We start from the raw sequence: 21,620 nt of genomic DNA, 5'->3' as shown, positions 1-21,620 counted from the left end.
GCGGCCATATTAACGACATGGCAGACTCAGTCTAGCTGGCTGCTCTAAGCGTTAGTTGCCGCTGCCTTGAAAATCCACTCATTCATGCGTCTGCCGCGCTGGATTTAGAGCCTTGGCTACTCCGCCCCTGTGAATCCTCCGCCAATGTGCATGACCAGGCAGGTGACTTGGGCTGTGGCTCGAGAGAGATATATGCCGTGGGGCCAGAGTTAATCCCGGGCCGTGGCGGTAGCAGGTGGTTGGATGGTTTTGCGAGAAGAGTGGACCGCCTCCGGTATGGGTATGGGTAGGCGAGGCAGACGCACTTTGCTGTTGCGGCTGAATCGTGTGGCGGGCTTGGGGGCACACCTGTGCGACTTATCGTAGGACCTGGTGCCTTGCAGTTGGTTTCAATTCGATGTTGCTTTGATTGTTGCCATGGGTTGGGTGACACGGGTGCTGTCGACATACGAGTTTGTTGCTTTGTACGGGGTGAAGCCCTTTGCAAGCGACACCTCGTTATCTAAGCGCTTTAATATGCCAAGCGTTGTCACCGGGTCGACAGCGCATCGCTTGACGGTCAAACACAATTGGCGGGACGCCTCAGACACTGTATTGCGCACAGCCTCAGCTGAAGGACTTGTAGCTATCACTATGGCTGTGACGGCACGCTGAACCTTGGTATGGAGTCTCGGTGCCGCTATGCCCGGCTGGGAGGCCTAGCCATGACGTAGTGAACATGCTGAGACCTAACTGGTGCACATCTAGTAGGCTGAAATGGTCGAGCTGCACCCTTGTGTTCTTCAGACATGTAACAAAAATAATACCAATACACGCTGCAAAGGGGTCATCGGATCTTCGCTGCCGAGGTAAACAGCAGGCATCGTACTATTGCTATTTTTTGAGGCCCACTACAACAAGGTTGCGGGGACTGTGCTTGTACTCGAATACGGGCTCGACCCACGCATGCTCAACCTCTTCCTGCTCCTTGAGCCACAGGTATCGATCCGTGACTACAACCGCTTCAACCACGCCAGCGCTGAAGGCCATCAAACTCCACATGACACTCAGATCCTTCTTCCTCTCTGCATAGCGGACCTCATAGTCCCTAATGTCGTCGTCAGTCAAACCATCCATCTTCTCCTTGATAAAACTGGGGTCGATCTCGCAAAACGAGTTCTCTGCCGTGAGTTTTGCAAGCGCGGCCCGAACGTACGACACAAAGTCGTTGTAAGCAAACTTGCGTAGCGTGCCAATAGTCAGGGGCGTAGAGGTTCCATCTGAAGAGAGGCCAGGCCCGCGACCATTGGGCGGTGTCCAATTCACCTGCGACGTATGGCCGTTTGCTGACACGGCACTGCCGGCAAGCCCTTGTTCGTGTAGCGGCGCCGAAACTACGCCGCGATCGAGGAAGATGCGCTGAAGCAGTGCTCGAAAGAAGTGGCGTGTGAAAAAGAGGTCAGAGTCGACGGGTCCCCAGTTGAAAGGCGCCTGAACAGCCATCATACGGGCAGTGATGTTGAGTCGTACGCCTTTGGGCTGTTCTCCTTGCTCGCCGTCGCGCGAATCAAGAGGGGCGTGTGGTAGCGGGTAGTTTACGAGCTTCTCCGACATGGGAAAGCCGTTGGGGTCGAAGGCATTGGAAGTGGATTCCAGGCGTGGATGGTTCGCACGTAATGTGGGCAGCTTGTACGTTGGCGGACCAAGTCGTTCAGTGAGCAAGTTGTAACAACAACCCACCATGGCTACAGCGGATATGTGAGGGTTGAGCATCATGGATCGGAGCCCGTAGTGGACCAGGTTACCGCACGAGTGAAGAGAAATGACCATCGCATTTACGTCGTTGGGTTTGGGTACCACGTCCAGGTTTGTAGCCTCAGCAACTACGGCCGAATCCGATTTAACAATATCCTCTGGTACACGCGAGGTATCCAGGACTTGATTGATGACCGGTGTCAGGTCGCCACCTTTGATGACATGTTCAACGTACTGGACGCTGCCATGGCCTTCGTTGTATATCTGAAGCGTAGATGTCTTTGTCGCCTGAGCTGCATCCGCACTCTTCTCTTCTTTGGGCGAATCAGCTTCTATGCTGTTTACAGATGTCTGGGGTACTTGTGGAAGTGCGCATTCCTCGTCGTCACATTGTATCCCATCCAGTGGTGAAGGAGCTAGAGCATGATCGCTGGTTGGATGAGACAAAGTCCCGTTTGCTTGGGCGTCTACATGCGGCTCTGTTGCCTCTGAGCTGGATAGAGCGCTGACCCCATTCTCCCTGCCTTTCTTGACCTTTCCTGTTTTCGCCCGGTACTCCTTCTTGTTCCTCATGACGACAGGCTTGGGTACCAGTTTTGCCAACATGTCCATGTTCTTGGCACCCTCAATGTTGTGCTGCTTGCTCTCGACTGCGACAATGTGTTTTGAATATGGTGCTGCAGCAAGGGCGCGCCCAAGGTAGTTCTGACCCGACCCGAAATCTACAAGATGCGTAATGGGCTTCTTCTTGGACGCCGCAATCTCAGACGTCAGTCTATCGATGTAGCGCGCAAAGTTGTCCACCTCATGCACTTTCTTTACTTTCATGCCCATGGCAATATGGCGTGGCAAAGCAGGCTTTTCAGACGTAATGTTGGAGTTGGGTGGAGGAAAGTCGCGTGCCAACAGGTGCCTCCGGACGCTCCTGATGTACTCGAGTAACTCCTCTGGCGGCGCTGGCCCCCCGCGCCATTGCGCATTGGCATCGCCTCGGTTCATGTCAAATTGGCAGAGGTCTTCTCTCATGAGCAAATCCAAGATGTCCATGATATCTCGTGTCTTGAACCAGTCCCTCCATGACTGAGGCAAGATGTGCGAGTACAGATCAGGTGACCGGGTGTAAAAGTCCAGAATGTGAACACCTCCGCACAGTGTTTGGAGCAGCCATGAGGAGGTGGAAAAGTTGAGCAGTGACTCAACGTACTCGTCGGTGTTTGCAAATCCGGGCGGAAGAGGCAGAGGCGTATCCGGTCCCATTTTGTCAGCCGAATCCCCTTGGCCAAGAAGCCGACTCTCGCTGTATGCGGATTTTGGGTGATAGTCGAGCCATCAAGGCGTGGTGTGGTGTTCTGGACTTGATGGTGGGGGATTTTTTTTGGGAAGGTGGGTCCGTGCCGAGGTGTTCGGGGCGCGTCATCGCTCCTGGCAGCATGCAGGCCGTCGACACGTTCCCAACACTGCTCTTTGATATTCACCATCATCCGACCCCAGGAGTAGGACCGCCTGATACATCTGCTGTCGCATCTGCCAACATGATGGCCTCCCAAAACGACGAGGATCCATTCCTCCAAGTCCAAGCGTGAGAAGCCCTTCTTTCGGCGCCCAGGCAGCTTCGTTAACTCGCCATAGAGACGTGCTATCTGCCCTCAACAATGCGAGGCCATTGTTCAAGTCGTATCTTCGCATCAGGTCCTCGGCATCCTCGGCAAATAGCCCCGAGCTCCGTGAGGCACGCAGCGAGCTCGAACAAACACTGCAGGATCTCAGCCAAGACCTCGAGGACCTGGTGGAAAGCGTCAAGGCCGTGGAACACGACCCCTATCGCTTTGGTCTCGAGATTGACGAAGTAGAGCGCCGCCGGACGCTGGTCAAGGATGTCGGCTATGAAATCGAGAATATGCGCGATGAGCTTCAGCAGACGGTCCAGCACGCCAAGAACAAGGGAAAGAATGCTGCCAACGGCGGCGACATGCTGCCTGACCCCGACACATTCGAAGATGACGACAATTATGCTGCGTTTGAGCAGGAGCGGCAAATGGAGATGATGCACGAACAGGACGAGGCTCTAGATGGCGTGTTCCGCACGGTGGGCAACTTGCGACAGCAGGCTGACGACATGGGTCGTGAGCTGGAAGAGCAGGGCGAGCTGCTTACCGATGTTGACAACATAGCTGACCGAGTGGGCGGCAAACTCCAGACGGGCCTGAAGAAGGTTGGCTGGGTCATCAGGAAGAACGAAGGTATGTCATGTAGCATACACATAGCCTGCAATGCTGACGATTTCTCTCCCTCAAGACTCGTGGTCCAGCTGCTGTATTGGCGTGCTGATCTTCGTCTTGATCCTGCTGCTCGTCCTTCTGCTCTTCCTCTGAATGCGTCCCAAGAGCGCACTTTACGCCTCGGCATGACTCGGCGCATGCCTTGCCGGACACGCGTATGCTCAATCTCAACCTCGTGGCCGAACCTGTTGGCCAGCTTTGCGCCTGCGACAACATCACCATCACAACATGTCTTCGACTATTCAAACCATTACTTCATTGTAGGTCAAATTAGTGGAAAATGCTCTGGATGCATATGGCCATCCAGTCTTATATGGTCAGTTCCAATAACAGCCATATGACCCCACCACAGGCATGATTCGGATGATCCAGCAACCCAGGGGATCCATTACTCCCTTAAACAGTTGCATTCCCACGTGGAAACCCGAAAATGCCCTCCGCAGAGCCTCTTGCTGTTGATCGCGCTTGGAAGAAATTCTGTGGACAATGAAGAGCGATGCCAATGGCTCCAGCAGCCGAAGAATTGTACATTTTAATGTCGGTGTCTGTGAGCAACAACACGTTCACTCCCTCGTTTCACAGCCAACAGAACTCCTGTCTCACCAGGGCACGAACCTTCGACTTACTGCTGCAGATAAACGGTTGGGATGAGTGTCCTAAAATTGGACATCGTAAGGCTGCGTCAGTCACTGTGCACCGGTAGCGTTGCTTCTGAGACACTGCCGGTGTGAGATATTTCGGATTCATGCAAAACTTGAACGAAACCAATTCTCATCATTACTTGCAACCTCCCTTGTCATTTTTACGGCTGCTGCCACGGGCACGCTGCCTCTAACCGCCAATCAATGTATTTTCAAAAACCCAATTGCCCTTCCTCCGTCTTGCTCCGCTTCCATTCACCTCATGGCTGGCAGGGGCAGTAGCGATAGCCAAGCTGACCAGACGCCGGAGAAGACGACCGGAACTCGCGCCAGGCGCACTCGCCGGAAACTTTGTCTAGTCGTCATTACAATACTTCTCAATGTACTTCTCTACAGTGCTCTCTTGTGCATCGCCGCCTCCGTCTATCAAATCATCTCTGATCCGAGAGATACATCAATCTATACACAAGTAGCTTTGGATACAACATCGGTATGTAGACTGCATTCTTACAACACAAAACAGCATGGACTAAGGACTCCAGGCTTTGGCCACGGTCGCATACACTTTGGTCCATACAATCGTCTCACTGAGGCAGAAATCATGGGACCACACATCCTCTACAAGGCGGACCTCTAACATTGCTCTTCGTATGGTTGCATGGCTATGTGCACTCTGGCTTTTAACATCTGGATGGAACATGATACTAGTCGCGAGAAGACCAATCTGTTCGCAAAGGGCGACAGGGCTCGACAGCTGGGAGTACGGCTCCACCTGCCTGGCCAGTCGGATCGGAATAATCACCGCTGCCCTTGCCCTGTCAGTAGCTCAGTTGGTTATATACTATATATACTAACCCATGTTCTAGGGGTGTGTCGTGTGTCCTCTTTGGCATTCTGGCCACGGTTAGTCGTCCGTTGGAAGCGCATTTATTCAATCATGGTTATCAGCCGTCAATTACCGTGTACTCGAAACCATACAACCCTCGACCATCTACATCGCAAGATAGACCACAATATTTAGGGGTCATTCATGAAAAGCAAGGGAGGCCTATATCCTTGCGCGGAATTAGCGAATCCAATCCATCAACAGGCAATGTCCGCATGATCAACCCGGGTTGGAGGCCGGGGTCTTCAATCATGTCTGGCCATTCTACAATCCACACTGCCGACACAGAGGTGGTATTCACATCAAATCTTAAACCGCCCCCGATTCCTGCTCAATATATCACTTCGCAATGCAAGCCATGGCTGGGCATCTCTGCACCGGCAGGTCAAACAACCAGAGCTCACAATCATTCAGCATCTTCATCGAGATCTTCTTTGTGCGGCGACTATTCGCGCTCTTCACGACAGTCGTTACCGGCGCAGTGGCCGGAATCCGCATTGCGCGCCGTTCACCCCAATCCAGAATCATTAATCTTGGTGGCACGTTCTCGCTCTCAAGGTCCTGGCACTGGATTTTCTTACAAGAATCCTTATTCTCGCTCTTTGATATCACTCACTCGTCCTACACGTCTCAGTTACGCCTCGAGTGGTGCAAGTATTAGCTCGCGACACGGGCGTACGGGGTCAGACAGTTCAGACGACTCTTCGAGGAAGTCTAGCACACATGAAAGAGCTGGCTCTGACGAGATTGTACGTGCTCTTGTAAAGGGCATTCCTCTGCCTGTAACAGCACATCCTAGCAATCGTGCCGGTAGCATGCACATTACGACTAAACTGAATACCGATTCTGGTGTGCAGCCACACCACCTAGCTTACGTGACAACGGCTCTCACGATACCACCTAACAACGTTGGTTTCAGTGGAGATCACAGCATGCAAGGAAGCGAATATGAGGAAGGATCAGAAGAGCACAGGAATCACGTGCGCAGTATTTCACCAGGGTACTCCATGCTCTTCAGCCCAGATAGCAGTCCTACCGATGATGTCAACCCAAATGAATCTCCGGAACGAGTCGCAGTGAGCCAAACCCCGCGGAACCCATCGCCTGTCCGAAGACAGGACTCCGTGAGAACTTCGAGTGCTCTCATCGCTGCAGAAGCTGTAAAAGCCATGATCAATAAAATGCCACAAGATCTGACATTGCCCGAGCACAAATCGGCAAGGGTGAAGGTTGGGCCAGGAAAGCCAAATGAGGTTGAAAAAATCAAGAACAAGCCGTTGTATAGAGTAGCGTATATGTAGTATTAATTAGACTGTGCATAACCAAGGTGATCCGATTCCAAAAGTTACAGTTGAAATAAAGGCTCGCGATGTTCCAAATCTTACTCCATACACACTTCTATTGCATACCAGATATACCCAGTCTCTTGGCATCATATTTTCTTTCTTCTCGCCCCAGATCGCAATGAAACATGAGCAAATCAATCATCATGCCGACATGCAAAGTATAAACCCGAGACAAACAAAAAGAACATACCCGGGACAAAGGATGAGGAGCGGGCCGCTCGTGCATTTGGCCGACTTCCCCTGTCTCCGACCCCCATCCTTCCATCCCTTCCATACCGAATACCCCTGTTCCTAATAACACAGTTATTGGTCACCTGCAACGCAGTATTGGATCCTCCCCCCTCCACGGTAAGCTGACTCGTGGCGCTGGCTGACTCCCCCCCACGCGGCCAAAGGCAGCCAAGTCCCTCGGCTTTCCCGTACGATTGGATGTTTGGGGGATGCTGTAAGCAGAGTTTTTTCTTCCGACTATACGGATGACTACTGGTAGGTGATTTTTTTTCGTTTGGGGAATGTAAGCGTGGAAGACGTCATGGGAGCACGTGGATGGAGGGGATTTTGGTTACGTATGTTGTTGGTATTTATAATAGGGCAAAAAGATGATGTGAAAATCGTTGGAATCACTGTTGAGGAAAATAGGAAGTACTGTACAGGAAAATGGAGGGAGGCATATACTAGTGCATGATCTAACTACATGCTGCGTTTCGTCGGGCCAATCGCTTTTTTAGCTTTTTGTCATGTATTGTGAGCGCCACCCCCACGCTTGCGGGTAGGGTTGATGTTGGATGGAGTAGCCAACGCGTGGGCGCCGCCACGTCGCTGGATGCATCGTGGTAGGGCAATCAGTGCGTTCTGACGTACTTGTTGTCATGTCAGGGCAACGTGTATAGCCTGGCCGTGGTGAGATTCTGATCATTTGAATTCTCTATGTATTTTTTCTGTATTTTCTGTTCCCTACTTCACGAAATAACACTGACAAAGTCGACTTACTACGTAGACTCGGAACATGAAGCTCTATCAACCAAACATTTTCGAAGAGACTGTAGCACGACTGATGCCAATGACTCTGGTCCAGGCCGGGGAGGTTGGAGGCTTAGAAAATATTTTCGTTTTCCCGGCCATGCATTAGTCAAATGGGGAAATTCTTGAGAGAAAACGTTGCGAACAAAGGCACGGAAGGATCACCGCAACGCCTCCAACCAATGTCTAGTGTAACAACCGTATCCACGCCGTTTTTTGATACGTCTGGATGATGTTCCCAACTCCATGAGAAAACACGTGGCGTCTGACAGCCAAGATTAGGACCTGGTTTTGATCCATGTTTACGCGTAAGAGGAATAAGATGCCGGATCCGCGGACGCGTGTCAGCGGACTGTAGCGTATGGATCGAAGCTCACCTGAACTTCCATGCGTGTATTCAATCGGATCTGCCTTGCCGTACGATCGCTGCTAAACTTAACCTGGTGTTTGGGTCGATGCTGCAGGGTTTAGTGGCTCACGACAGGGGTGCAAGGGTGTTTCCTCAGGGTGTGAGTATGCCTCAATTAGCTGTGCTGATGTATTCTGAGACCAAAGTCTGGTGGAAATATGGATACCGTAAATGTTCATGTGCGAGGCAGAAGCTAGAACTACAATTCTCCAGATGTAAAGTAGACTGCACTGCCACTCATACATTTAGTTCTTGTTATGTCATGAACACCTCCAAGATCACTTGACCGGAGTCAATCTTAGTCACTGATAACAGCTCAGCCTCCACTGAAAAACTGCAACGACATCATCTGCTCTGCATGCAACCAACCTCAACTCGAGAATGCGCACGCCACCAACGAGTTGTCCTCAGACTCCAGTCTCGCTGGGGCCAGCAGAAAATCCCTGTCTAGTGATATATGAGCTTACTGCGTGATATTACACTGGTAGACCAACATATAAAGCCAATGTGTCCTCGCCGATATCTAGTGTTCCTCACTCACAGCCTTCCCATTCAATCTCAAAGTCTATCCTCCAAACAGCCACTTTACTAGTTCTTAATACCAAACTAATCAACCGCAAAAATGCAGTTCACCACTATCACCGCTCTCGTTGCTACCATCCTGGCCGTCAGCGCCACCCCCATCGAGCAAGAAGCCAAGCGCCAGGACGGCGGCGTCCCCCGCGTCTACGCCCGCTTCTACAACGACGGCGGCTGCGGACCTTCCCCCTGGGCCGAAGACACCGTCTTCATCCAATCTTCGACGGTCGGCCTCGCTGGATGCCAGGACCTGACTGTCGGTCCCTTTGCCAGCACCTACTTTGACACCAACAACTTCAGCAGGACCGGTACGTATTCTGTCGTTGAATCTGTTGAGTAACGGTGTGACGAATGAGTGCTGATTAAATACACAGTTCGCTTTTTCAACCTCCCCTGCTCGCAACTTACTTCCACCACGAGTGGAAACTTCATTGATATCGCGCCCGGTCAGGCTCCTGGATGCAAGAGCTTGGCTATCCGCTCTTGGATCACTTTGTAAGCTGCTTATATCTGTTTGAGAAGCTTTGTGGCTTTTGAATAGAAAAGGTGTGCGAGATGAGAGTGGCTATCAAGGCGGTTGCGGGAGGAAGTGGATGATGATGATGATGACGACGGTGGTGGTAAGCCGGGTCCAACACTCCGGCTAACTGCCACGGGTGTTTCACTCTCCTAGTTTCTAATCGCTCGTTAAAATAATGTTGAAGAATCTGGGGACGCCCCCATCTACGTATCTGCGGGTTCTGAAGCGTGATGTTGTGATGTGATGTTTTGATGCGTGGCTATGCGAGAAGCTTGGTATGATGTACAGAGAAAGGCTCAAAACAACACGGCCATTTCAGGTGTTTGTCGTTGAGTATCAAGAGAACATGTTGTTGAGCGGGGATGGGAAGGAGTAAACCAAATATCATTGCCCGTTTCATAACGTCAAATTACGAGCTGACAGAATTTAGTCCATGCAAAACATCTGACAAGTGAGCAAAATTCTATTCAGGTCTAGAAGCTTCAAATATACTCAGAACTCATTATAAAAAAGATGCTCAGAATTGATTATCAATCGCCTCTCACCTGCAAGACCTTCTCTTTTCCCTGGATTTTCCAATCAAAAAGCCTGTGTGCACTTGTGCAAAATCCAAGTCGCACTGCTATGATAATCAATCTGACACCAGCATCTTCCACACACAAGTTCATCTTGACACCTTTACCTCTTACATTTCTCAACCTGTGCTTTCACTCCCATCAAAAGCGCTTTAGCTCTTCTGTGTTTGCTCCCTTGCGAAGACCCACTTCGTGACACCTTCTCGTTATCCTTCACCCTATGTCTCCTCGCATATAAAACACCAAGTCCCCGTTCCTTGATTTCTTTCTACCGTGATTCCCATATATCGCTAACACGTCACGACGGCCAACTACTTAAAAAACCAAGACGATGTACTTTCTCTCTCTCATTCTCGCCCTTACTACCCACCTCCTCGGCGCCTCCGCCGCCCCTACACACTCCACCCTCCCCAATCCCCTCGCAATCCCAAACCCAAATTTCCCCACCTACGACACCGATCTCGCTGCAGCCATAGCATACGCTCGCTCGCACCCCGCTCCAAGCATCCATGCAGCCTTGATCTCCGCCCACGACGAGAACAGCGAAGCCACTACTCCCACTCCTACTTCCACCACTTCGACTGACGCCAACACCAACACCGCACCCAGCAAGCAAAACATTCAATGCGGCGTCTACACCAACATCGGGGGCCACTTCAGCTTCCCCATCTACACGACAGAGCAGTACTGCAACGAGACGGAGGAAGCCGAGGAGATGGACGAGTTTTTCAATTTCTACTGTGGATTTTGCATTGTTTTTCATGGTGAGTCTACTGATTTCCTTGCTTGGGATTTTGAGAGAGGGTTAGGTTTGTGGATGGAAAAGGGGTGAAAGTGAGGGCTAACATGTATGATGCGTATAGATCGTAGGTGCCAGGGTGATATCCGGTGGAGTGGGGGACCGGAGAACAAGGGACAGGCGGTTAGGGGAGCGAAGAGCTATTTCTGTTATTAGAAGTGCGATGGATGGGGTGGGCTGGTTTGTGTCCGGTCTGCGTAGTGAGCGTGGAAGTCTGGGTTAGACTGATTAGAGTATGACACATTTACAACACTGGCGACTACGAGACGGCTAATTACGTACAATGGTACTACTCTGTAGCTTGATGACGAGAGAGTCCTTCTTTCCTCTCCTCTTACAATATTCAGACCTAAGAACAGCACTTCTACTACTTCAGAATTAACCACATACATAACCCTCCACACCGCATGCTTCCAATATCCAATCCGCAAATCCCCCCACCCTTATCCCCCACAAACAAGACTCCCCACATAACAAAGAAACCAAACCACCAATCACTACATCTAGATAGCAACAACAACAAAAAAAACAAGATACATACCACATCGACAGTATCGTAACACACATCAACACAACTCACCAAAACACCGCAACATATTCTCTAGCAACGCTCAAATACCACTCCAGCAAGCACACGAGTAATAGTAAAGCAAAGTCAATAAAATAGCTCATCTCTACGGCGGCATACAGGGCAGTACATACATACATACATACACATATGGAACCCAGCTCCGTCCAGCAAGAAAGCAAGAGACGCGAAACAAAGAACGCCCTTGCTAAAGAAGAAGAAAAAAGCAATGGTGCAGAAAATGGACAAGTGGTAGTTACATGAGAAGTACATGAGAAGTACATGGGGCACATTTGGTACACTTGGTACAAAGATAACAACATGGCAAAAACAAAAACAAAAACAATACTTCCTAGCTTTGCTAGCTTTTTTCTTTGCCTCCTGGGGAGCAAATATGTGATTTTTGGGGGAAGAAAGAAAGAAAGGGAGGGGGAGAGAGGGAGGAACGTCCATCATATAGCGATCTTGCTACTCAACCTCAAGGAAGAAAAAAGGGCGTATGGCGCGCAAAGTAACATGTGACGGTGAATGGATACGTCAAAGGCAAAAAGGGCGTTCAGGCAAAGTCTAATTTCGAACGAGAAAAAGAAGAAGAAGAAGAAGAAGAAGAAGAAGAAGAAATTGTTCCCAGGGTATTCGTTCACGTAGCGTCTCCATTAGACTTGTTCGACTCTTTCTCCCCCTTTTCATCCTTGTTGTTGTCGTTATTATTTGTGGACTCGGTTTCCTGCTTGGGCTCTGGTTTAGACTCAGACTTTGGCTCTGCGACTACCTTGCTGACTACCAGGCCGATGAGGTGCGAGCCGACGTTTCCAGCGCCGTCGATAGGTCCGAGTTTTGCATCGAAGAGTTTGGCTTCGCGCAGCAGGCTGTGGTCTTGGTTAGTATGTGGCGTCGACTGGGTCCAGATTTCTTTAACTTACCGTGCCTTGCCGCCCGGCGTCTTGACCGAAGCCTCTTTGATTACCTTGCCAACTTGCTCCCTGTAGCTTTCGAATACTGGGCCCATGATCATGCGAACCTGTATCTCGCTGAGGTACTTGTTGATGACTTTGTGCATGGTGACTGTGTCCTTGGTCAAGCTTTCCATGCTGGGACTGACGTCTTTCTTTATTTCTGCCTCACTATCCCATTCCACCTTTTTGAGACTGCGCATGTGCACCGTGGCACGCCCTGAAAGAATGTCCGTCAACTTCTCGTGGATTTGGTTCTGTTGGTCGTGCAAGAGCCGCTTGACATTGTCAAACTCGCCCAGAGGCGACTTGGTGGTAGAGGCAACACGCCGACGGAAACACTCGCGGATATAGGGAAGGATGGCGATTATGAAAGAAAGCGTTTGCGAGGCGATAGCGAGATGCTTGGTATTGATATTCTTCAAGCCAGCTGAATGCATGGCACCAGCGCCGAGAATCAGTTGGCACAGGCGTGAATTGAAGAGTTTTATGTATTCGCAGAGCGAAGCAGCGACTTCAGAAGTCATGCTTGGCATAACGGAGACGAGTATTTCAAAACGCTCAATCCCTCTTATGACGACCGTAGAAGACGAAGATATTGTGTACTTTTCTTCATCCACAATAGCGGGTACAGCAGTCTTGTTCTTCTCTTTTGGCTTTTCTTCAGAAGTACCATTGGTTGCTGTTGACGTGCCATTCGTAGTCGGTTCCTGGATCTTTTGCAGGATATCACCAGCTTCTGCCCAGCTCGGAGGATCGCTCTCCATAGCCTTCAAGAGTCGTGCTAGAACCGCTGTGTCTCCTGCATCAAAGTCCTTTGGCTCCCAGCGATCCGAGTCCATGGATTTTGCAAGCTCTTGCTTTTCAAAGTCGCCAAACTTGGTCACAAAGTCGGTGATGTGGGTGTTGACTACGCCCTTCAAAGCAGCACCAGACCTTCCAGAGACAGCCTCACATTCGTCGGCGAACATTCTGCACATGTTGAAGTACCGAAGGAATCGGTCAAGAGGGAGGTTTGTGGTTGCTTCTGACCGGACTTTCAAGAGCTTGGTGATCTGTGTCTGAGCAGCGTCGACTGCCTGGCCAAGGAGGCTTGACATATCCAAGGCTTGCATAATCTCCATTTGCAAGTCGTTGGAAGAGGGTGTGGGTACACCATTGCCTATGTAATCATCGATGTTGTTCGGGTAGGAATTCCTGGGGGATCGCAGGCCGCCCGCAGAGACGGGAGGGGTTACAACACCACTCGTCACATCGAGCAATACCTTGACCAAAGTACTAAGCCGGCGCAACGCTTCACCGATATCAGTGAAGATGTTTGCAAAAAAGTCCTCTGCGTCTCCAGCGTCCATTGCCCGCAGATTCCGTGCAAGAATAGAGTTCTTGTCAGCCTGGCTCTGCCCTCGCCCACCTCTTGTTGATACGGAAGCCATGGATCCGGTATCGTCCTCGGAAGAGCTTGGCAGGTGTTTCCGGATAAGGACCTTCATCTCTTTCAGGACGGCTTCTCTAAAGGTTGCACTAGCCTGGTTCGTGAACTGCGCTCCACTCAAGCCGTACAAGCTGGCTCTCAGCTCTGCCCGAAGCTTTTCGTGCGTCGACATGTAGGCGGGAAGAGTGGTTTTGAGCTTTTGGTTACTGTTTCGCCCCTTCTGAGACGCAGCAACCCATCTCTCCAGGGTGTCGTGGTTTGGCACACGCTTGACGTGCTCGCGCAGGTCTGTAAGTAGCGTGTCTACGAAACGGGCCTCAAAGCCTCTTCCGATGCGGAATTTGAGTTCAGTGATGCTCTCGAAAACGTCATCCAAAGCTCTTAGAGGCCGCAAGTCAATCAATCGTTGGGGCAGCCGCGTTTCCAACCACGCGGTTGCTTTTGTGTCTGTGGTATCCAACACGCCAGTTATCAGTCGCTCTACCATCTCGATGCGAGTCATGGCAGTCTCCAGGTCGCCGTCAACAACCGCCTCGTCACAACGAGATAGCCCCACAATTACGGCCTGGAGTTGGTCGACCGAGTCGGTCAATCTTCTCAGGTTCTCTCTCCGCCTTTTCATGTTGACAACCTTCAAGCCTCCTATTGCCATCTGCTCGTCCAATCTCTTCAAATCTTCTCTCAGGCCTTGAATCTTTGCAACAGAATCTGCAGCCTCTGTCTGCAGCTCGCGTAGTGATCCGAGGGCGGCGAAGAAGGACGTCGATGCCGCTGAGATGGCTGATATCAAATGCACCTCGACCGTGTCCATGTACCACGACAGCTTCTCCTGCAGTATTGCGTTGGTGGCCAGGGCCTTTCTGGCTGTCGGTTGCGGTACGTCCAGCGCGCCGTGATCATCAGTGCTCATGCTCCGCACCGGCCTCACCACCTCGGATCGTTCGCTCACAACGTCAAAGGTTCGTGGGTTCTCAATGTGGAAATTCTCGTCGAAATAAATGTTGGGTATCGTAGAAAGTGGCGTAATTGCCGGTATGGTGCGCTTTGTCGAGCTCGTTCGGCGCTTCGGTTTCGGGGTGCCCTCTGGCGCAAAGGGTGCTCCTCCCAGATTTGGCGTCCCCGCTGGCGAGGGTGTGAGGTCTTCGGAGCCATCCTCCTTCCTGGACTGTCTCCTCTGTGGGTGTGCAGCCTCGGCAGCCTCTGCCTTTGCGCGCTGGAAGGCCTCGTACAAATTGCCGACTTGCGAAAGATATGGGTTGAAGGCGGAGGGGTCAATGTGGGGTATTTGCGAGAGCGTCACAGGCGGTATGTCTCTGATGGATGGCGGCCGATGGCTGGAGGAAGCAGTGGCAGTCGTATGGGGGACCATGCCGGTCCGCATAATGGGAGGGGTAAGGAGCGTAGAGATGGCTGAGCCCGAGTTAGCTCTCCTCACACAGAGCAGCACGCCGTGGCATGTGTATATTCACCATTGTTGCTCTGCTCCCTCACCGCGCCCATGGTGCTCTTGAAGCTGCTGTCAAGGGAGCCGCCAATCGAGTGAATTGAAGACGCGGTCGAGCCACGTCGCGGCTTGTAACGCCCGCCCGTCGAGTTGGGCCGGTTTGCCCACTCATGCTGCGGGGGGAATGTAAAAGGTCCCTGGGGCGGATTGGGCGATAGGAATTCAAAGCTCTCGCTCGACTTTCGGGACATCTCTGGCGAGGACATGATGGCGGCGCAGGTCGGGGGTGCGCATCGGCGGCGGCATGGGGGAGTGAGGACAAGACACCTCTATCGCATAGTGGCACGGATTCCGGTTCCTGTGGGGGGGTTTTCGATTATCGGCAGTGCAGGGACACGGCGGCGGCGCAAGAAGGGCAATGTGGCATCGAGCGTGGCTTGTTAGTTGATTGTCACAGAGTCTCTGGCCAAAGTTCCCACGCGCTCGGTGGTGACGAACCAAGCGCATGGGCCCTTGAGCGGCTTCTGGAAGTCCAACAGGGATGTCGCTGCCGAAACGCGACCGGCGACGTCTCCACCCGTCTCACCCCCAGCCCTCCAACATGCCCGCATGGATATCCATCTCCACCTTCCCATCGTCATTTCTCTCAGCACACCAAAAGACTGCACCCCATCAAGTGCCAGTCTGCCGCCTTATTGATTTCTACAAGATAGGTAATCGATCAGCGTCTGGCCTCTCTCCGACTTTCAATGTCGCCCAATTAGTGTCCTGTATCACACCTCCCCGCCAGCTTCCATCTCCATCACCACCGACATCCACTACTTCTACCAACCACTACATTCACTCACTCTAGTACTACAATGATGATGTCTAGGTACACCCTAGCTATTGTATGCCTCAATCGCAAAGTCTCTAGCTTTGGATCCAAGGAAGGAGTCTGTCACTGGCCAGGCTCCACAGCCGCATCCCAGAAGCAGGGTTACGGCTGAGAGTCGTAGCCATGTCCAGCCTTGTGCACAGCCTGCCCAAACATTACCATATATTATCTCTAACTTTAAGCTAGGCAACAGCCTATGATTGGCGAGACTACATGGCCGTCGTGGAGGCGGAGCTGCGGCTGAAAGGCGCAGTCGTTCAGCGATGCGCAGCCTGATGCACAGCACACACTCTGTATTTCTGCCCGATTGTTGGCACCAATCTCTGACCTGATATCTTCTCTCCCTGCGTCTCTGACATCTCTAACGTCCTAGTCGGCGTCTATAGCTTGTCGTCGCTATTATACTCTAAACTCTCGGATGCCTGGCTTGTTTTCTCAGACGCCATTCTAAACCCGACCCCTAATCCCGTCTACTCTACCAAGCAGAATCGGAAATAACACGACCCGTTCATCCTTCTTGTCTACTCATGTTGTACTTCGTTGAGCCTTCGGTTCCGCAGCCTCTCAACAGCAGCCATGTCCAGTGCTCTGACCAAGCCCCCTTCGCTAAAACCTGAGATTCGTCTCGCCCAGGCCTTATCCAAGTTCGAGGCCGACCTTTCCAACGACGAAAAGTCTGCATTCCGCACGCTCAAGTCGCAGTCACTTTCGACCGCACCCGGCCCAGACGATGTTATGCAGTTAACGGCTGAGATGGATCGTCGCATATCAGCCAAGTTTAGCAGTCGATGTTTTGGGCCCCGCTTTACCAATTTCCTTCAGGGAGTCCAGCAGTTTGCTGCACTTGGGGATGTTGTAATTGGCGGTTCGCAAAATCTCATTGCATGCGGCGTGTGGTCAGTGGTGCGCATGTCTTTATTGGTTCGTCTTTGTGCTTAGATGTTGTCACTGTCGTTTGCTGATACCCCACAGTCATTCGTCAACCTACAAAACTATATTGACAAGCTCTCCTCGCTCTTTATGGAAATCGGCCGAGCTGCACCACGTTATCAAGCAATAGCCCTCTTATATCCTCGGTCCAAAAAGCTGCAATCGTATCTCAGTGAATATTTCATCTCAGTGGTTGGGCTATGCCATTACCTGTTCAAGTTTGGACACAAGTCGACCGTCATGCAGTTCACGTCTTCCCTAAGCGATTCGCATTTGAAAAATTTCCAGACTGAGCTGGACAGGTGGGCGAATTCAATCAAGGAAGAAATGTATCTGGCTGAATTCCAAGAGAGCTCCGGATCCAGGGCCCTGATCATAGACTTCTTCAAGTCCAGTTCACGTCGACAGGACCATGCAACCCGTATGCAAGTGCTTGACTTCTGCTCCAAATACGACCACGAGACAGCCTGGAAACAAACTAGGAAAGCTGGCAACTCGTCTTTCTATGCGCGATCCATGGATTACCAAGAGTGGAGAGATAGTTCGCATTCTCGCACGCTCATGTACACGGGCAAGCTAGGTTCGGGTAAGTCCGTGATGCTGGCAAACATTGTGGACGACCTGCACCTCTTTACGAAAAAAGAACAATACCCCGTGGCGTATTTCTTTTGCAAGCACGACGTAATGGAGAGTTTGCAGGCGCGAACAATCATTGGTTCGTTGGTACGACAACTGTTGCGTACTATTCCAGACCTTGGCGCGCTTTCGATGTACTGCGAAGATACCAACGCCAATTGCACTACTGAGACCTTACTCGAGTTACTCTTCAAAGGCTTTCCCTCGCATCGCAAAGTATACCTTGTTCTTGACGGCTTGGACGAATGCAATTTGGAGGAGAAAAAAGTATTGATACAAGCCGTCCGGAAGATTCAAGACAGGTTACAGGTCCTGTTGTGTGCTTCTTTCCGAGAAGAACCAAACAATGGCCTGCAGCTGATTACCGGTCGACTCCTCAACGCTCGCGTTGTTTCATTACCTGACGATAATCCCGACATTGAAGCCTTCATTGAAGCCGACCTAGAACGCTGTCTCGCCCAAAGACTTCTAACAATCGGGGACCCAACTCTGATCCTTGAAATCCAAGATGCCCTTCTGAAAGGCTCGCAGGGAATGTTTCTCTGGGTAGCTCTCCAGATACAAACTCTGTGCAGTATGAAGACCGACCGCGCTATCCGAGAGGCACTGGAGGATCTCCCTAAGGACCTTTCAGAGACATTCGCCAGAATTTTGCAAAAGTCAGGAAGCTCGGACCCATCACTTCAAGTGAAAACGCTGCATCTTGTGCTGGCGGCTTGTCGACCTTTGACAACGGACGAGTTGCGGGAGGCTCTAAGCGTTACTCCCGGGGATGCTACCTGGGATCCTGCAAACATCATCAATGATGTCTACTCAGCACTATCCTGCTGTGGATGTCTTGTGATTGTTGATGAGGAAGAGTTCACAGTCAGAGTGGTTCATCACAGCTTCAAGCAGTACATCCTCAATGGGCCTGGGAACATGAATCATACAGAGTTTTCGCTCAGGGAAGCGCAAAGGACCATGGCGGACACTATTGTCACCTATCTCAACTATGGCGTCTTCGGAACTGAGATATCGAGGGTCAAGGTCACTCCAATCATGGTGCAATCCGCACCATCCAAGATCATACAAGTCGCTATGCAGTCTTCGAGCAGTACGTCTTCCCTAGCCATGAAATTTCTCAAATCTAGGAAGCAGCCTGCATTCGACATGAGTAAAGTCCTCGCAGCAACGCAAAACATCTTCCGCTCTGAGAATGGCTATTCGTTCAGGTTCCACAATTATGCGGAAAAATACTGGCAGGACCATATTGCTTACATATCAGGACATGACACGGCTATGTTTAGGCTTTGTTCAAAGCTTTTCCGCAGCCAGGCGCACAAACTCAACGACCTGGATCGGGATTGGTGCTCGCGTTTTCAGTGCGCTGCCCAGAATGGTAACAAGGATATTGTGACGCTGCTCATGCTTCGAGACAGTGATGTCGATTTAAATGCCAAGGATAAAAAGGGAATGACGCTGCTGCACTGGGCGGTATTAGACGGATATCCGAGTGTAGTTCAGATGCTGATTGATACTGGCGTCAACGTTGGTGTGCAGGATCATAGCAAAAGGACACCATTAATTACAGCAGTATCAAGGGAACATGGGGAGGTTGTTGAGGTACTACTCCGATCTGGCAAGGCTGATGTAGATGCGAAAGATGAACATGGTCGGACAGCACTGGTATTTGCAGCAACGGTGGGGTACAGGGACATGGCCGAATTGCTACTGACTATTGGAAAGGCAAACGTTAATATGAGGACGCAGGATAACGAAACAGCATTGATACATGCGGCAAGGAGGGGAGACATGGACATGGTTGAGCTACTGCTCACCACTGGAAAGGCGGACGTTAATATTCAAGGATATGGTGGAGAGACGGCGTTGATCTGTGCAGCAAGGAGGGGAGACTCGAACATCGTTGAGTTACTGCTTACCATTGTCAAGGCTGATGTTCATGGGGTGAACGATCAGGGAAAGACAGCATTCGATGTTGCGAAGGAACTGGGCCATCTTTCCTCAGCCACGCTATTAAAGGAACACATTGATCGGGATGCAGATAATATATTGGGGACTAATCTAACAGCTGTAGGTCTCATCTGAACATAGTATAGTAACATGTATAGTCTAGACTTGCAACTTGCACAAATCGTCCGAGTTCCGATCTGAAACAACAACAACTATCAATGTGAATCACACGGCTACAGTACGGCGACACCACTACACAATCCCACTGTAGCGACGCAACCTCTAAGAAAAAGAACAAAGTTTATAAAAATACTGGCCCCATCACATTCAGCACAGCATAAAGATATACTTGCCTTCCACAAATCGAAAGCATTACCGCCCGCCCCAGATCAGCAGCATCTCACGCCGATCACCACCATATATACCACATATAGTACACCAAGTCCACGTAATCAGCAATCCCCACGCGATCCCGACCCCCGATGTACCCGCGCAATCTCCCTGCCACCCTTCTAGTGCCCACACACCCCGAAAACAGTAAAAATCACGAACCGGTTTCGCATTGCACTCCCTTTCCACGTAATCGCATCGCCTCGCCTGTTTCACACCTCCCCCATCGCCACCCACACAATTGAAACAAGCGCTGGCCCGAAATCCGCGCCTCGGTATTACGTGTGCAGGTTCCCGCGGTATTGGTATGTCAGGCCGGTAAATGCGGTGGGTAAGCAAGTAAGTAGGAGGAGGAGGAGGAGGAGGAAGAAGCCGGTTTGGGCGGACGGAATATGTGCGTGTACCATGATGGCAGCCAAAAGCCGAATGAAAGCATGAAAGAAGGGGGGAAGAAGAAAAGCGGACCGACTTTGTGTGGACGAACGACAGCAATGACAGGAACGACAGGAACGACAGGAACAAGCTGGGATGCGCTGTGCCGGGATGCACGGGAAAACCGCGTGCACGCTAAGCAAGGACGTAAGCCTCCACAAAAAAAAAAGAGACTTGGGGTCAAACTGACTAGAAAAGAAAAATGAAACAGAAAAAAAGACGGTTCCGGGGTCATGGTTCTCTTGCCCTGTTCCTGGGTGTTAGTATCACACTTGGTGACTGGAGTAATGCGCCTTGTTCCCTGCGGGATGGTGGACGACGGGCCGAAAGGGGAGAGAAAGAGAAAGAGAAGGAGAAAGACAGAGGGAGCTGAGGATCGGGCGGAAGGGGGGCCGGGGGTCGTGGCAGGAAAGTCTGTGTGTGTGTGTGTGTGTGTGTTCGGTGAGGATCGGGGGAGGGAGATGGGGGAGTCGGGATGTGGAAGGGCAGTTCCGATGGCATGTTCCGATGGATGGATGGATGGATGGGTGAGTAGATGGATGGACGGATTGGGAAATGTAAGCTTGCTCGGATGATGGCAATGGACTGCGGATCCGAGAAGGGAATGAAAAGAAGAAGAGAGAGAGAGAAAAAAAAAGGGTAGATTCTTTCATGTTTGATTCATTAATTGCCACTGCAGACATATATGATTTCTATCTTTTCTTTTACCGTACAAAGGCACCGCCTCCACTGGCGCCCAGCTGGTTGCCCGTCATCCAGCCGCTCTCCGGCAGACAGACGATGCCGACGATGCCAGCGACTTCGTCGAGAGTACCGGGCCTGCCGCCAATCTCACCGGCGAGTCTGAGCATGGCGTCTGTGTCGACGCCAGGGCGTTCTCGCGCCAGTGGGATCAAGGCATTGTACGGAGGTGCCTCACAAAAGTTTTGTCCCACGCTAATCTCGGCGCTTCGGCATAACTCTTCTTGGCGCAACTCCCACCTTTGAGCTGAGTAGCTGTACGATTTGTCTGTATCTATCGTTACAATGTCTCCTAATACTGATCCTTACACCCGCACCTTAATTGTGGCGTTAAAGTCACCTTCTGTTGGCAAGTCTACATCACAGATCTCTGAACTTACTGGTGTTCATCCTCGTACGGTCAATCGTATCTATAGTAGAGCTATTGAGGCTGGTTTCGAGCCAAACGTTCTCCCTCTTAAGATCCTCCCAGAGCA

The 21,620-nt window shown here is 51.1% G+C and overlaps 9 protein-coding genes across 9 annotated transcripts in view; 6 read left to right on the top strand and 3 right to left on the bottom strand.

Annotated features, from left to right (window-relative positions):
• Window positions 1-873: 873 nt before the first annotated feature.
• On the bottom strand, window positions 874-2,991 carry SETTUDRAFT_172671 (uncharacterized protein; the record flags this gene model as incomplete). The annotated part of the gene is made up of 1 exon (XM_008030359.1): window positions 874-2,991. One exon carries the CDS (start codon window positions 2,989-2,991, stop codon window positions 874-876), a length of 2,118 nt encoding a protein of 705 aa, XP_008028550.1.
• Window positions 2,992-3,266: 275 nt separating this feature from the next.
• SETTUDRAFT_93623 (uncharacterized protein) lies at window positions 3,267-4,106 on the top strand (the record flags this gene model as incomplete). The annotated part of the gene is made up of 3 exons (XM_008030358.1): window positions 3,267-3,313; window positions 3,364-3,974; window positions 4,030-4,106. 3 exons carry the CDS (start codon window positions 3,267-3,269, stop codon window positions 4,104-4,106), a joined length of 735 nt encoding a protein of 244 aa, XP_008028549.1.
• An 810-nt stretch (window positions 4,107-4,916) lies between these two features.
• Window positions 4,917-6,841, top strand: SETTUDRAFT_180236 (uncharacterized protein; the record flags this gene model as incomplete). The annotated part of the gene is made up of 3 exons (XM_008030357.1): window positions 4,917-5,144; window positions 5,197-5,471; window positions 5,521-6,841. The coding sequence occupies 3 exons, from the start codon at window positions 4,917-4,919 to the stop codon at window positions 6,839-6,841; spliced, it is 1,824 nt and encodes a 607-aa protein (XP_008028548.1).
• Window positions 6,842-8,924: 2,083 nt separating this feature from the next.
• Window positions 8,925-9,612, top strand: SETTUDRAFT_172669 (uncharacterized protein). The gene is made up of 2 exons (XM_008030356.1): window positions 8,925-9,202; window positions 9,269-9,612. The coding sequence occupies exons 1-2, from the start codon at window positions 8,938-8,940 to the stop codon at window positions 9,391-9,393; spliced, it is 390 nt and encodes a 129-aa protein (XP_008028547.1). The 5' UTR covers window positions 8,925-8,937; the 3' UTR covers window positions 9,394-9,612.
• Window positions 9,613-10,320: 708 nt separating this feature from the next.
• Window positions 10,321-10,821, top strand: SETTUDRAFT_33179 (uncharacterized protein; the record flags this gene model as incomplete). The annotated part of the gene is made up of 1 exon (XM_008029921.1): window positions 10,321-10,821. One exon carries the CDS (start codon window positions 10,321-10,323, stop codon window positions 10,819-10,821), a length of 501 nt encoding a protein of 166 aa, XP_008028112.1.
• Window positions 10,822-11,996: 1,175 nt separating this feature from the next.
• On the bottom strand, window positions 11,997-15,325 carry SETTUDRAFT_180234 (uncharacterized protein; the record flags this gene model as incomplete). The annotated part of the gene is made up of 3 exons (XM_008030355.1): window positions 15,211-15,325; window positions 12,280-15,151; window positions 11,997-12,225 (listed from the first exon to the last, which is right to left on the bottom strand). The coding sequence occupies exons 1-3, from the start codon at window positions 15,239-15,241 to the stop codon at window positions 11,997-11,999; spliced, it is 3,132 nt and encodes a 1,043-aa protein (XP_008028546.1). The 5' UTR covers window positions 15,242-15,325.
• Window positions 15,326-16,565: 1,240 nt separating this feature from the next.
• Window positions 16,566-18,882, top strand: SETTUDRAFT_119241 (uncharacterized protein; the record flags this gene model as incomplete). The annotated part of the gene is made up of 3 exons (XM_008030354.1): window positions 16,566-16,983; window positions 17,035-17,947; window positions 18,053-18,882. Coding segments are annotated over exons 1-3 (2,088 nt in total), but the record flags the coding sequence as incomplete, so codon positions are not given.
• Window positions 18,883-19,023: 141 nt separating this feature from the next.
• SETTUDRAFT_58641 (uncharacterized protein) lies at window positions 19,024-19,647 on the top strand (the record flags this gene model as incomplete). The annotated part of the gene is made up of 1 exon (XM_008029996.1): window positions 19,024-19,647. A coding segment is annotated over one exon (624 nt), but the record flags the coding sequence as incomplete, so codon positions are not given.
• Window positions 19,648-21,107: 1,460 nt separating this feature from the next.
• SETTUDRAFT_155462 (uncharacterized protein) overlaps window positions 21,108-21,620 on the bottom strand; it is a gene marked incomplete at both ends in the record, with an annotated part of 3,210 nt that continues 2,697 nt past the window's right edge. Inside the window, one exon of the mRNA XM_008030353.1 lies at window positions 21,108-21,317. Coding sequence (XP_008028544.1) covers window positions 21,108-21,317 — 210 coding nt within the window. The remainder of the gene's footprint in view (window positions 21,318-21,620) is intronic.

Source organism: Exserohilum turcica (assembly GCF_000359705.1).
Source record: "Exserohilum turcica Et28A unplaced genomic scaffold SETTUscaffold_4, whole genome shotgun sequence".
Classification (NCBI taxonomy): Eukaryota; Fungi; Ascomycota; class Dothideomycetes; order Pleosporales; family Pleosporaceae; genus Exserohilum; species Exserohilum turcicum.
The sequence above is the reverse complement of the archived record's forward strand: the minus strand, read 5'-3'. Positions and strand labels throughout refer to the sequence as shown.